At 41.8% G+C, this 14,548-nt stretch overlaps 1 protein-coding gene across 6 annotated transcripts in view; it reads left to right on the top strand.

Moving 5' to 3' along the window:
* The window catches only part of VGLL4 (vestigial like family member 4), a 138,398-nt gene that overhangs the window by 95,355 nt on the left and 28,495 nt on the right, over positions 1-14,548 (top strand). For all 6 annotated transcript variants that reach the window (XM_036218760.1, XM_036218763.1, XM_036218759.1 and 3 more), the window contains one exon: positions 1,080-1,269. In XM_036218760.1, the coding sequence (XP_036074653.1) occupies positions 1,080-1,269 (190 nt within the window). The remainder of the gene's footprint in view (positions 1-1,079; positions 1,270-14,548) is intronic.

Below are 14,548 nucleotides of genomic sequence, written 5' to 3'. Positions count from 1 at the left end.
AAAATTTAGGTCCCCCTACCATCATATGACTTAGAAAACTTAAAAGTTTTCTCTTAAAGTAATTATTACTGTTTATAAATTTAGATCGTATATAACCTTTATTATATAAGCATATAAAGGGTTATACTTATTTTTTATTCACGAGGCACAAAGTTATCACCTAGCACAAAGCCTTTTTAAAAAGAGAATGAAAAGCATCAAGATGTTGAATAAGATCAAAATGTGAACTCTTAATTTGAGTGTCTAACTTTGAAAAATGTTTCGAGAACTGCACCTGTGTATTAAGCTTGCGATAAACTTTATGTAGACTGTGTTGATAATAATTATTTTTAACATGCCATTTTTAGTGTCCTCTAAGAATAAAATTTATTTCCCAATAAACAATGCATTTTTATTTCTTTTAACTTTTTGTGCAAATATATGAATTATTAACCAATAAATTTTCCTCATTCTCAAAAAAAAAAAAAGACAACATAACAAAAATATAATAAAAATGTAACAAGCAAGAAAAGTGAGTTTGGCATGGTTGTTCTAATGAACCCTGTGTTAGGTCATTCTCTTATAGGTATGGAGTTGAATACCCATAAATCAAGATATTTCATGTTTTAAATTAACTTTTGAGATAGTTTATGGTCAATATTTTTTTCCCTGTGTTACTTTATTGCAACTTTTAATTTTAAACTCTACCCTAAAGAGTTTTTGAAGAAATAGTAATTACGTGAGGTGATGGAGGTGTTAGCTAACTCTATGGTGGCAAAGGTTTTGCAGTATATAAGTGTACCAAATCAACACGTTGTACACCTTAAACTTACATAATGTTAAATGTCAGTTAAATCTCAGTAAAGCTGGGTGGAGGGAAGAGTTATTGTGTTAAAAAACCACATTTATGTAAAATGTCTCATGCTTGGCAGCTAACCTTATGCTCGCGCTGCGTTCTGAGAATGGCAGGCAGCATGTCACGTTGCCAGAAACTTTCCACTGGGAGTAGTTTTTGCAAGGGGCTGGGCGGGCGGGGAGAGCTAGGGGCTGAGGTGGGGACATTTCTCCTGCTTGGTGACTACATCATTTCTCTTTCACAGGTGAAGCTGCTCTCAGGGGAGAACCCAGGATGCAGACCATCCCTGTGGCATCTGCCCTCACCAGTCACCGCACAGGACCCCCACCCATCAGCCCCAGCAAGAGGAAGTTCAGCATGGAACAGGGGGATGACGACCTGGACTGTGAAAATGATCATGCTTCCAAGATAAGTCGCATCTTCAACCCCCATCTGTAAGTTTCTGGTTCTGAATGCTGTCTTCTCTTACAACTTTGTATCAACAATGAAGTGAAAGGATGAATGGTGCTCATCTGCCAGGAGTGGGTATTAAACTGGTATTAACAACTCGCCGAGAGACCTCTTATTTCCTTCTGGCTTACTTGCATGATCATTCGTGTGTTTTCCCCCTGGACGTTAACGTTCCCTTCGAGCTTTTTGAATTGGTTGTCCAAAAACGTTACCTTTTCTTGCTTATACCACTGAAGGTTGTTAGGAGAATCAGCTTTTGCTGAATATCTTTATATTTCAGGAGCATAAAGGGAAAGTTATCATCTGAGCAGACCTCGGTAAATGTTTTGCTTAAAAGTCTAGAATTGTAAATATACACTAGAAAGGATTCTCACGGTGTGTGTTCACGATACAAACTTGATACCTTCCCAAAGCAGGAGTGATGGCGTTTCGTATTTATGATAAGGTGCTGCCCATCAAATCTGGTGTGTGAGCCTGTTGCAACTGTTGGAGAACCAGTCTTGGGGCCAGGAGAGCTGGGTGCTAGTCCTTGATCTGTCACTAACACTCGGCAATACAACTATGACATGTGTTGCTGAAACTCTGGGCCTCGGTTTCCTTATTTGTGAAATGAAAGGGTTGAAACGAAAGCTCTCTGAATCTGTGCAACATTATCACGTTTATATTTGGAAAACAGCTTGCACACTATGTTCTAGCTTCCCCTTTGCACTCTCTTCTGACATACACGCGCCTCATGAAGGGAGTGGGGTGGGCTTTTTCACATATTGTCAGGAATTGGGAGACACCGAGCCAGCTGCTGAGAGAGTCTGCTCTGGCAATTGTGTAACCAGGCGGTATGATCAGAGTCTGGGGTCTTGGCAGGGTGGGGAGGTAGCTCTGGTTATTGGAAAGAGTCTCTGTCTGTATCCAGGTACTTTACCCCGCTTCCCATGAATGAATTACTGTTATGTAATTATTGAAGATGCTCAGCTTCCCTGGTTCTGATTTCCGAGGATGCTGCTGTTTCTGGCAGGAATGTGAGGCTTGAAGAGTTCCTGTTTCCTCATTGGTGGAGGGGACCTTGCGCAGTTAGAGGTGGCCGATAACGCCAGCAGCCCTCTGCTGCCTCAGCGCCAGCAGTCCTCAGCATTCCACGCATTCCAGCCTGCTTGGACTGTTGTGTGCAGTCATAAGACACACTGACAGAGGTATTTATCCTCCAATAAATCACTGTAGTGTTAGTCAGAGGCTGAGCCTGCAGTCTGGAGCCCTGGAATTTGCTACAATCAGGAATCCAGCAACAAGGCCCTGCAAAACAATGAGCTCTCGCAAACAGGAGTTGACTCATAATGTAGATCCTGGATGCTCAACGATGTGGAGTTTATTCTTTTGTTACTAGGAATTTCTTCTCCCACATTCTTTCTTCCCCACACCCAAATAAGAGACTTAAAAAAAAAAAATGTTTTATTGGAAGGAAAGGGTAGGCAGCCCTGAGATACAGTGTGTTTTGGAATTATACATGCTTTAGTTTAAATCCAAATTCTGCCACATACCAGCTGTGAGGCCTTGGACAATCACTCAATTTGGGCTCAGTAGCTTTCTCTGTAAAATGGGCAATGATAATAGTTAATGTATAGAACTGTTGTGAGCATTTGAGTTAAAATTTGCAAGGTGTTTGGCACAGTACAGTACACATTTGATGTAGCTATTACTTTTTATTAGTAGTGAGTCCATTATTCAGATACTGTAATGATGATAGAGAATGAGAATATCATTATGGTACATTTAATGTTTGAGTGTGTGTATTTTATCAGAAATTTGGTGTCAAATCCCAGCTTTATCTTTCAATGGGAGTAATCATAGTTCTTTCCTCATAGGATGATTGTAAGTGCTTTAGTTCGGTGCCTGGCAGACAGTAATCATTAGCTTTAGTCATTACTAACATTGTTATTAGAATGTTGAAACATTTAGAAAATGATTTTGTAACTCCTTGGATAGTTACAAACATGATCTTGAAGTACAGGTCTATGATGACACTATAAATGAAGTATAAATAATAGAAATAGAATTGCTAGGTTTCATGTGCAACTCACAGTTGGCATCATCATGCAGAGTTTTAGAAAAATAAAACAGCAGCACCCCCCATGGACCAGACTCCTGGACCTAAGGAGGAAAGGTGGTCAGTTTCTTTTGGGGTCACTTGTTTACTATGTGATAGTTATTCATTTCGACAACATTACTGTTATTTTTACATGTGTTTGCTAAGAGCCAAATGACAGTTTCACAGGCAAATTGAAAAGATGCTGCATCTCTAACTTCTTGATGTTGTAGGGTACTTAGAAGTATTGCTGTTTGATTCCGTGAAATGGTCCCTATTCGAAGTATAGCATGTACCCTCTTTATTTACTGTGTCTAGGAAGTTTTCAGTAACATATCACAAATTCATATTTGGAAGAGAATGGTTTAGTGTATTTGTTTAAGGGAATTACAAAGTGATTTTTGCTCTTATATCTTAATGTCATGTAGTGAAATATATTTTGCTTTGTCACTAAAATGTCAAAATAGTTCTGGAGGAAGGGGTGTTGCTGAAAAACAGTTTTGACAGCTAGCTAAGAGGGTCTCAAAGATGCATGCTTCGGCTGTATTTCATTATAACTGTCATATTGAGATATTTTCTAATAGAGCAGGGATCCCCAATGCCCGGGCCATGGACTAGTACCCGTTTGTGCCCTGTTAGGAACTGGGCCACACAGCAGAAGGTACAGTGGCTGGCAAGTGAGCAAAACTTCATCTGTATTTGCAGCCACTCCCCAGCACTAGCATCACTGCCCCAGCTCCACCTCAGATCATCAGGCATTAGAGTCTCATAGGAGCACTGGTCCCTGGTGCCAAAAAGGTTGGGGACTGCTTAAGCAGAGAGATGGAGAGATCTAGTGGCACTGAGCAGCCCTGAGCCAGAGTAGGAGCTACAGAGAGTATGATTAAATTTCATCTGATTTGATGTGGGAAGAGGAGAAAAGAGAAGAGGGGTTTCTTTGGTGATTTTTCTAGAACTTGGAAATGGAGAATTTCTGTGCTCTTATTCCAGCCCTTAATAACTTGGGTCTTTTGAACTCATTATTTTCTTGATATGGTGACTCTGAGAAATATATACATATATATTTGTATTTTCTTTGTTTGTTTCCTAAGATAAGTGTTAAGAACATATCTTTTTTGGAAGTTGTAAAGTACTCTGCCTGCTACTTAGAAAGAAAGTGGATTAAGGTATAAAGTGTGTTGGGGTGAGTATAGAGTGGGGTTCTTCTCATGGAAATGTCAATAAGGAATTTTTTTTTCTATGACCTTGGTGTTTGAGTATGATCTGGTGAGGAAGAGCTCTCCCTTTCCCCTATTATTCGTATGGACTCATGGATTCCTGTTTCGTTTAGTGAGTTCTGGCAGTCCCAGATTTGGCAAATAAGAGTCCCTTCAACTGGCTCTTGTGTGCTTGTTACATGTCTTTTTTTTTTTTTTTTTTTTTTTTGCTTTGAGCACTTTTTTATTTTCTGGCAAACAAGATGCTCATTTTGTAACTTACCTGCCCTGGCCATGGAATCATCCATTTCTCCAGGGTACTTTGATATCTTTTAGCGGGAAATAGTATTTAGAAGCCATGATCTGCGTGGCTTCTGACTCGTCTAATATGGTAGACACTAGTTACATGTGGCAACTTACACTTAAAATTAAATAAAGTAAAAAATTTAGTTCCTCATTTACACAAGCCACATTTCAAGCTCATTAAGCACATGTGGCGAGTGGCTACTGTATTGGACAGCACACACACAGGACATTTTTATCACAGAGAGTTCTGTCAAGCACTGTTTCTAGACCCTTTCAGTGGAAAGAGCTGGGAAAGGATGAGTTCATATTAATAGAGTTATTCTTTGTCTTCCCTCGTTCCAAATTTGTGTCTCTGTGGTTCCCAGCAGCGTCAACACATTTTCTTATTGCTCAGTCCCATAGTGCACATAAAATAATTTCAGAATTACTATGGCCATACCACTTTGAAAAACAAACCTACTAAGAGTTTAAAATTTGTTGGTGGTTCTTTTCCCTATGCTGAGGGAATAATAGTCTTAACTTCAATAGTTATTTCCCCTCCCTACCTTTTAATGTTGTTGCGTTAATTAACATATACATGGGTCCATTAATTTCTGTTTCCATTCAGTTGTAGCTTTTTCCCATTATTGTTTATTTCATTTCCCTCTTTGAATATGTGAAACATTAACGTGCTTCTTAAAGTAATCAACCATTTTGTAGTATAAGTAAGTAAAGTCATTATACTGTACGCTTTAATCTTATAGAGTACTGTCTGTCAGTTATATCTCAATAAAACTGAAAGGGGAAAAAAATCAAAACTATATTAACAAGTACTTGGAGAAGTAAGTATTCCCTTCCCTGTGTCTTTCACTTCTTTAGTTCCCTGCTCCTGTCTGTGATTATCCTTCTCATGTTTCTTTTTGTTAAAGTAAGCGCATACGTGGATGGTTTCTCATTTCTCCTTCCTTCTTATACATAAGGCAACGTTTTTATGGACTTGCATTCTGGTGTTTTCATTCGACAGTATATTGTGGAAATCTTTTCCCCCTAGTTCCCCATCCTTCTTCACAGCTGCCTCACACTCCATTGCATGCATGTGCCAAAGTTCATTCAGCCAGTCCCCTTTGTTTGGACATTTAGGTAATTCCCAATATTTTATAATACTAATAATGCCACAGTGGATAACCTTGTGCTTTGTAATATTTTATGTTTTTTGTAGTAACAGAAAAAACTCTTGAAGGCTAATAATTGATGTACTATAATAGTATAACAGCATGCTAAATTCATACTGATTTTGAGACATAGTCTAGGCTGCTTGTCTGGTAGAACCTAGTGAGAGCTCTATGTTGAATACTATCTGAGGTGACTTTCAGAAACAAAGTAGTTTTCAGCTTTGTGCATGAAGGTTTCTAGTAGGGCCATGCAGTTGACCCATTCGCTTAGTAGTCAGCGGTGAGTGGAAGGAATCATATACTTAGTGCGTACCATATACTGGCCCTATGCCAGACACTATAAATGTATTATGTCATTTAACCCTCACAATAAATGTGTCCCTTTAGGATGACGTGTGTGTGTGTGTGTGTAAATAGCAGAAATAGCAGTTGTGGCTTCGTGCAGATAATGTGTCCAAAGAGGTAGAGCTGGGATTAATTACCCCTGCTCTGTGAGACACTGAAACCAGTGGTCATTTGATTATGCCATAGCTGTATTTTACTCGAGTTGGGATTAGACGTACTTAAAGGTGGAAGTGGTATATATTCACGATGCCACTTGCCCAATCCAGTGTCCCACACATGACAGGAGCTAAATAAGTTCCGTGTTGGATTGAGTTGCGCCCGCTATCCAGAGAACGTGTTCTTTGAGCTCCTGTTCCAGTTGGAGGAGGCACCCTCTTTTTGATCCGTGGTGTACGTTTGCAGAGTAGTCGCCCCCGGCCTCAGAACAGGGCAAAACCCATACGCTCACACTGGGATCAAAGTTGTGGTCACTGGCCTTGTGCTGTCAGCAGCTGCTCAGTGAGGAAGGGCCCAGTGAAAGACGCCAGTGCCTCCTCTCACTGGTGGCGCTCCTTTGAAATGCTGTCCTGGTGTGAGATGTGTCCATTGTTGCTTTCTTTGCTTCTGTGGCCATTCCTTTGAAGTTTCTTCTCAAGTCCAGTGTAGCCAGCCCTGGTTTGTCCTTGAATGCATTATCCAGTCTGGGATGCTTTGTTTGCTGCTTGTCTTTCTCTTCTTCTTTCTCCTTGTTTTTCTTCTTCCCTTTTCTCTTGTTTTCTCCGCTTGGCTCTAGTCATTTCACTTTTTCCTCCATAAGGGTGAATAGAAAAAGAGAGAAAACACACAAACCCCAAGCCAGTAATTCTTTCAGTTTGAGTAAAGGCTGGCGTGAAGCCTTTGAAATCAAGTGCTGGGCATATAATAGAAACTCAGTAAAGGAAAATTACTGATTATTGGCGAAATCGATTTTTGGGGTTTCCCTCTGGGTTTTGTTTTGTTTTTTGTTTTGTTTTTGTTTTGTTCTGTTTGCAATGGAGTTGATTGTGTAAATGGTACTGGAAATGTTTTGGAGGGTCTAGTGTGTGGTGTCCCTGCGTAACCCTTGGCAGCATTATTACTCTCTTTAGTGACTCTTTTTCTTATATCTCTTTCGTACCTTTGGTTTGGTTGTGTATGGACAGGTTTACCAAGAAATTACTTATCTCATGAGTCCGTGAAAGTGGAGGAAGCAATTCCTCATTTTAAATTGGAACTAGACCCAGAGGAAATTGAAAAGTTGGGGTTGTTTCAGTACCTCGATCCCCTACCTAGCACCTGGGGGTTCTGTAAGGTAAATAGTAGTATATCTTTGTACATGGAACTGTGTGTTGCTGTTGTGTTCCTGTCCACACAAGCCATAGAGTGGGCACACCTTTCATCACTGGGAATGGTGATGGGTCAGGATTCTCAGCATCCAGAGAATCCGGACAGCCACTTGCATTGGGGACTTAACTAATACCAGCGGCCGTCGAGCCTCGATGTGTGCAGCACTGTGCAGATGCTTCATGGGCATGATCACGTTGCATCCTCTCACAACCCTGTGATGTGGATTCTCTTGTTATCCCTCTTTTCTTGATGGTAAAACTGAGGCTCAGAGCAGTTCTGTAACTTTTTATAACCCTAATTTTAGTTGCCTTAATTCAGGGTCACACAGCTAGCTAGTAGGTAGTGGAGCCAGGAATCCAAACCCAGGCTTCTTGTTCCTAGAGCCAGTGCTCTTAGCGACCATGTTACATCGATATCAGTAGGGTTCGTCTCCAGCTGCTAATAATAGTCGTTTGATATAGGACCTTAACATCTTGTAGTTTTGGACAATCTGCTAGTGAAGCACTCTCAAAACGTAGTTGACAGATGCTTTGGAGATGAGAGGTGGAGACGGTCTGTTTGAGCATGCAGTAACGAGGCCGGAGGGGCGTGAGATGATGAAGGTCGTCAGCTGGAACCCTCCCAGCACAGGTGGTGGTGGTTCCTTTCAGAGATAGTGTTCAGCCTCGCCAGAAGAGGCTTGAAATGGTGTCTCTATACAGGCGAGGACCCTATGAGAACAAACAGGGTCTCCTTTAAGTTCGGGAAAGTGCTTTTTAAGTTGTTCTAGTTCTTGTCAAAAATATCTGACCCAATTTTAAGTTACTGGCACACTCCACTAGTAACCTCAGTCTAAAAGATTCAAACTGGCATGTTTCAAAGTTTGCTTCAAGTATATAAAGAAACCCCGCCCCCATCTCCAGATTTCATAAATCAGACACTCTTGAAATAGAATCCCTCAGACTATGTGCTCTCTCTCTTTTTCTCCCACATCCTTCCTGGCTTCCAAACTTGGGAAGCTTTAGCTCTGAAATTCTCTATTCTTCTGTACTTTCACACACAGTCTCCTAAGTACTCCCACAAGTACTCTGGAAATTTAAGAGGATATTTTATAGCCTCAATTTTAGTTATCCTAAATAAGTGACTCATAAACTGAGATGTTGTTAAATAGGGATTTAAAAAAAAAAAATCCCCCCACTCCCCTAATATATAGCAAGTACGGATATTTCTGTGAATAAATAAGTTAGAAAGGAACCTGGGTCTTTAATAAATGCTTCACATCAGGGAGGTATAATCCAAGAACTGCTTCATGTGAGATTGAGTCTTTGCCTAACGCTGTATTGGGGGTTGGGGGCTGTAGGTCAGCCTGAAGAGGGTTGGATTTTTATGGCCGCTCCCATGTGACTTTAAAGGTGCATCTGTGTGTGACATGCAAGTGTTTTGCTAATGAAGTGTGGTACCTTTAAATAAAGGTCACAGGCTTGACCTGTGTTGTGTGGGTTTCTTGTTTGTCAGGCTAGAGGCATTTTCTCATTTTCACAGTTCAGCCGAAAACAAAGACCTCCTTATCCTAGCAGGGAGCTGTGCTCTTGAGAGCTGACATCAGCCTTTTCCCAGCAGGCACCACTTCTGCCTTAAGAGTCTTTGCGGAGAGCTGGAAAGGCAGATAACCATCCTGCTACTGGCATTTTTCTGGCCAAATAACACAGAGCGAAGAATTGCCAAGAGTGTCAAGAGTCAAAGAAGCTGAACAAAAGGGACCATCATCATTTTATCTTTGTCTGCGTTGGGGACCTCGCTGGTACTCATCCCAATCCCTATCATGAAGGTTATAAAAGTAGGACAAGAATCTTGAAAAAGGAGGACTTTTTTCCCTGGAGGAGAATTGAAGAACATTTGAGATGTATCAGAGAGCTTTCATTAGCATGTGTAAAGTCACCTTTTAAAACACTAAACACTAAAATCGAAAAAAGGGGTGTTTTTAGGTTTATGGATTAAGTCAAAGGCTTTTTGTTCAAAAGTTGAGGCAACAAGGTAACACAGGATTTGGCTCTTTCCCTCTCCTGCTCAGGTTCCTTGAGCACTTGAGCTCTTTTTAGAGAGCCGTTTGCACGAAGATGCTTCTGCTCTGGGAACACAGATGGCAGCTGTTTTTATATATAGTTAGAGGATTAATCGTAACGTTACTCTGTGACCACACAGGCCTCTTCTTCTTAAGTGCACCGCAAAGCCAGTCGGTCTTGAAAGTCTACAGAGTGCTGTTGGTTTAGTAGATTTGACTGAGGACCAGAAAGAAGAATGCTAAGAAATGTGTCTGTGTGTGAGTGTTGGTGATTCTTTTATTTTCCTCTAGAATCTTGCTTGGAAATCGATCATTTGCATGTGCCGTGTGCATCTGGAACAGTGAGATAGTTCACAGCTCTATATTCTGTGTCTGGTAGTGTTTTTATTAAAGAAATGCTAGCAATTGGTTGCTAAATCTTTGGGTACATGAAAAAAACATTCTCATTCTCTCTTCCTCCCATGCTCCCCTCCTTCCTTCCCTCTCTCTCTTCATTTTGAAATTTCTTCCTAGATTGCCCCCACAGCATAACTAGAGAACTTAGTGTTGCCGTAATGTTCTGGATCTGGCAGTCGCTCGAAACCTTGCCAAACAAGGGATCTGAATTCTGGATGAAAGCCTTCGTAGCCCTGACAGAGGCAAAACGTGCTACAGAATAGAAGGAAGCAAATTTCGCTACCATGCTCTCCTCTAACTTACTTTACGTCTTGCCTTTCCTTCCTCGAAGAGACCTAAGAAATACAGCTAATGGATCCATACAGAAACCAGCTCCAGAAACTGGGTCAAGGCAAAGTGGAAGAAACAAACCAACTCTTATTAGGCCAGGTCACTTTAGAAGCACGTCTGAGAGATGAAAGAAAGCTCTTTGCTTTCCTAAATATGCCCCTGTCCTTGAACTCATCAAATGGTTATGGAGTTTAGTAACACATTAGGAGTGATTTCTTTGGATGCATGACACCCCTTGGAGATTCAAAGCACCACTACCCATAGATTGTCTCAGAACATTCTGCCTTAAGATGCTTGAAGGAAAAGAGTATTATTCTGTGGCCAAATTTTGGGAAGGACCTAACTTGCTTTTCCGGGTCTGCCTGTGCACGATAGCACATTTCAGGCTTCGAGAAGTCCGACATACAGAAACATTGGTTAGCCCAGGGTTTCTCAAATGTGACTGGCCATGGAATCTTTTATCCCTTTTTCATGAGACCTATTAGGAATATTCTAGGGAGCATACTTGCCTAACAAAATGATCATTTTATTCAGTTTCAAAATCCTATTATAAACGTTCAAGCTCACAAAGCTTGGTGTACAACCCAGCTTAACTACTGTAATGAAATGACTCTATAATTCCATGATTCGGAATTGTTGGGTGACATCTTTTAGCCTGCGGCTTTCAGGGAAATTCACTGAGGCCAGAGACATCGAGAAAGCCAGAGGCCCTGTTCTCCCTTGACCCGTGTTCTCCTCTCTTATCTCTACCTCTCTCCTTCCTTCTGCGCTGTTTCTGGAGAACAGGTTGTCTCCACTTCTGTACCCGCTCTCCAGTCCACTGCTGTGATCCCTACCAAAGGTTTTAGAGAAATTCCTCTCATTCACCAGTGACCTACTAGTTGCCAGTTCCGGGGGGGGGGGGGGGGGGGGGGGGGGGGGGGGGGGACCCATAATTATCAATTTGATTCCTCTTCCTTATAAATCTCTTCTCTCTTGGTCTCCATGGCCCTTTTCTTGCTTTCTTTGGTTCCCCTCTAACTTCTGTGGCCACTCTACTCAGGACCTTTCAGAGTCATCATCATTGCCATTCTCCAAGGCTCCATCCTTCTCATTGTCAGACAGACCTTTCTAATGAAGTCACATTGCAACTCATGGCTTGAATGACCACTCTAGGTGGATGATCCCCAAATCTTGATGTCCAGCTGAGACCCAGCCTGCACACACGTGGAGAGCTGTCCACCTTGTAGGTGTGGATGCACACACCTCAAGGTCAGCGCTGCTTTACTGGAATTCATTTTAGTTATTCCTTCCTTCTAGCACTTTCCCAAGTGTGTCCCCATCTCCACGATGGGACAACTGGCTGTCTTTCCACTTGCCCTGAAAGTCGCCTCTTCCCGTCTTCCATCTCCTCTCCCACATCGAATCCATGACCGCACCCTGTGGGATCAGTCTGCTAGGTGTTTTCCACATAGGAACTGGCCTAGGCCACGGTTCAGACTTAATTTATGTCCATGGCAGCACCCTCCTTACTGGCCTTGGCACTCTAGTGCCAGAGTAAGGTTTCTGAAGTCTTAACTATTTGCTTGGAATTCTTCCATGGCTCCCAGTCAGCTCCAGGAAACGCTGAGCAGACCCCGCTCTGCACGAGCTTCTGCCCTGTGCGCTCTGCCTTGCTGCCGTGAGCCCGTACGCCCGCACTCCTGTGCTCGCACACTCTCCTTGCCTCCTCTTGGCAAGTGGCGAGTCCTTCTGCTTCAGTGAACACTTTTTTTTAATAAAATGATGTCACTTTGGTGTAAACGTCTGCCCATCTGTCTGTCCCACTCCCCAGACCACAAGTCTTTCCAGGCCATGGGCTGAGTCTTACACCCACTACAGTGCCCGACACCTTTTAGGCGCTGAGTAAACGTTTGAATGAAAAAGGAGACACTGTGAGAGCCCTGTCAAAACATTCTTCCCTTTGGGAAAGATTATAAGCATTGCTTTCAAATATGTAATACACTCTGAGTAGCACCACTTCTTGTACATCCATTTTTTCCCCTTGTAGCCTTGATGTTTAGTTCAAGAAACATGCTGGAACAGAGTCCTTCCACCACGACCTCCACCACTTTCCTCCCCCACCCCTAGCACCCCCCAAACAGAACAGTGCGAATCCCTGGTACCTGGGCAAATGCAGTTTACATTCTGAATCACTAGCCTGGCTCGTGATGCTTGTTTTGGATCAAATGATCTTGTCCCAATGTTGACTCAATGAGTGTAGGCCTTCTGAGTTCTTTGTGTGAATGAAATGGGTTTTTTCCATTCCTCTGTTTATATCTCTTCTTATGCATCTTGCCTCCAATTCCACTGTGAACATGGGTAAGGTTTATGAAAAAGAGAAGGAGGGTTGAGTTGGGTATGCCTCATAGGTCATAGAAATGGCCAGACATTCCTTTTGGGTGGAAATGACCCAAATAATAGATCTGTTCATATTAGAAAAGCAAATATCTCTGCCTAAGTGTGTACTATTTCTGGTGTTTTTTAAATCTGCCTAAAAAGTTCTCAAAGCCTAAGTGTATTTCAGTATTTTCTAATAGATTCATTGTGTTTTATTTTCATGTGTGTAATAACTTCGAGCCAGCACTGCTAACAGCCCTAGTTCCTGTACATTGGTTGTGACACTGCATCGTTTTGGTTGGGCTGGGTAGCCTTAGAGCTGACAGACACTGTTCTGTAACGGGGCTACAGTCTGTGAATGGAGACATTGTTGAAAGGGCCTGGTTTGATGGCCTCAGAGCTCTGCAAACAGCAGGTATTTTTTGATAACATGTTAGGAAGACATGGCAACGTTTATTGGTATATTTAAGTATCAGCTACGCTTTTCAGCACGCTACACAGAGTGTAGGAAGCAATTCTCGCACACTTAGGGTGAATCGTCCAACTTGCCTCATGACTTTCAATTCGAGGCCAATTTTTGAAACCAACATTTTCATTGCCCATGGCATCTTAACGTGTATGGCACATCCAAATTTAGTGGTAATCTAACCTGCCGTCCTTCTCCCCTTCCACTGCCCTCCCAGCTTTTTATTTTGGAAAAAGCTTAGAAACATTGAACACCTAGGATAATGAGCACCTGTATATCCTTTGCTAGATTCACCAGTTGTGCACATTCTGCCACATCCGCTTTTTCTTGTGTGCTGCAGGCAGTGATATGATCATATATATATATATTTACATTCAGTAATCTCCTTTATAAATAAATGTTTTAAATTCAGGATTCATTTTTGAGTCACACGTTGCATTTGGTTGTAGTGTCTTTTAGTGATCTTTAGGCTAGAATAGTTATTCTCGTTTTGCGGGGTGGGTGGTGGTAGTGTTTTGGTGGGGAAGGGCGGGAGCTCCCAGACAGGGTCATCCCTTTACGAGAGCTCCCTTTGGAACGCAAGTCTGACCAATGGCACGGAGATTATGTATCAGCACTGGGAGAGATGATGTACATGATAGATAAAGTATGCAGATATATGTGTGGTTATTATGTAGCGAGTTCAGAAACAGGGACAAGGGAAAGGGAGAGAAGTGCTGAAAGAGGAAGCAAAGGATTTGGAACACGAGATGGCTGAGATATATGGAACAAATTAAAAATTTCGTGCCTGCTCCAAGATAACTTAAGTCACCTTTTCATAACTTTTTATTACTGCTCCAAAGGCTCATTTCTATTTCTAGCCAACAATTCCAATAGTTTTACTTAAAAAGAAAAATCTAGTACCTTCCCTTATTCATGGCAAAGTAGAGCATTTCCCTGTACCAATAAAGCACTCTTAGATTGTATTCTTGTAAGATCCCCAGTTACTTTGAAATAATTCATTTGAAGCTCAGATGAAGTCTCTTGACTGTGAAAAAGGGTTGTATTTGTGTGTGTGGGGGGGGGATAGGGGTGGGGGGGGTCTCCTAATCTTTAGCAGCACATGTAATATCTAATAGAAATCTCAGAAATTTTAAGACTTGATGTTAGCAACTCCTTAAGGGCACTGTGATTGGAGACAGGCATATAGTTGATCCTTAAATGACACAGGTTTGAACTGTGCGGGTCCACTTACATACACACAGATTTTTTTC

Source organism: Rousettus aegyptiacus, unplaced genomic scaffold, assembly GCF_014176215.1.
Source record: "Rousettus aegyptiacus isolate mRouAeg1 unplaced genomic scaffold, mRouAeg1.p scaffold_m13_p_4, whole genome shotgun sequence".
Lineage (NCBI taxonomy): Eukaryota > Metazoa > Chordata > Mammalia > Chiroptera > Pteropodidae > Rousettus > Rousettus aegyptiacus.
This window is presented reverse-complemented; position numbering and strand designations above follow the sequence as displayed.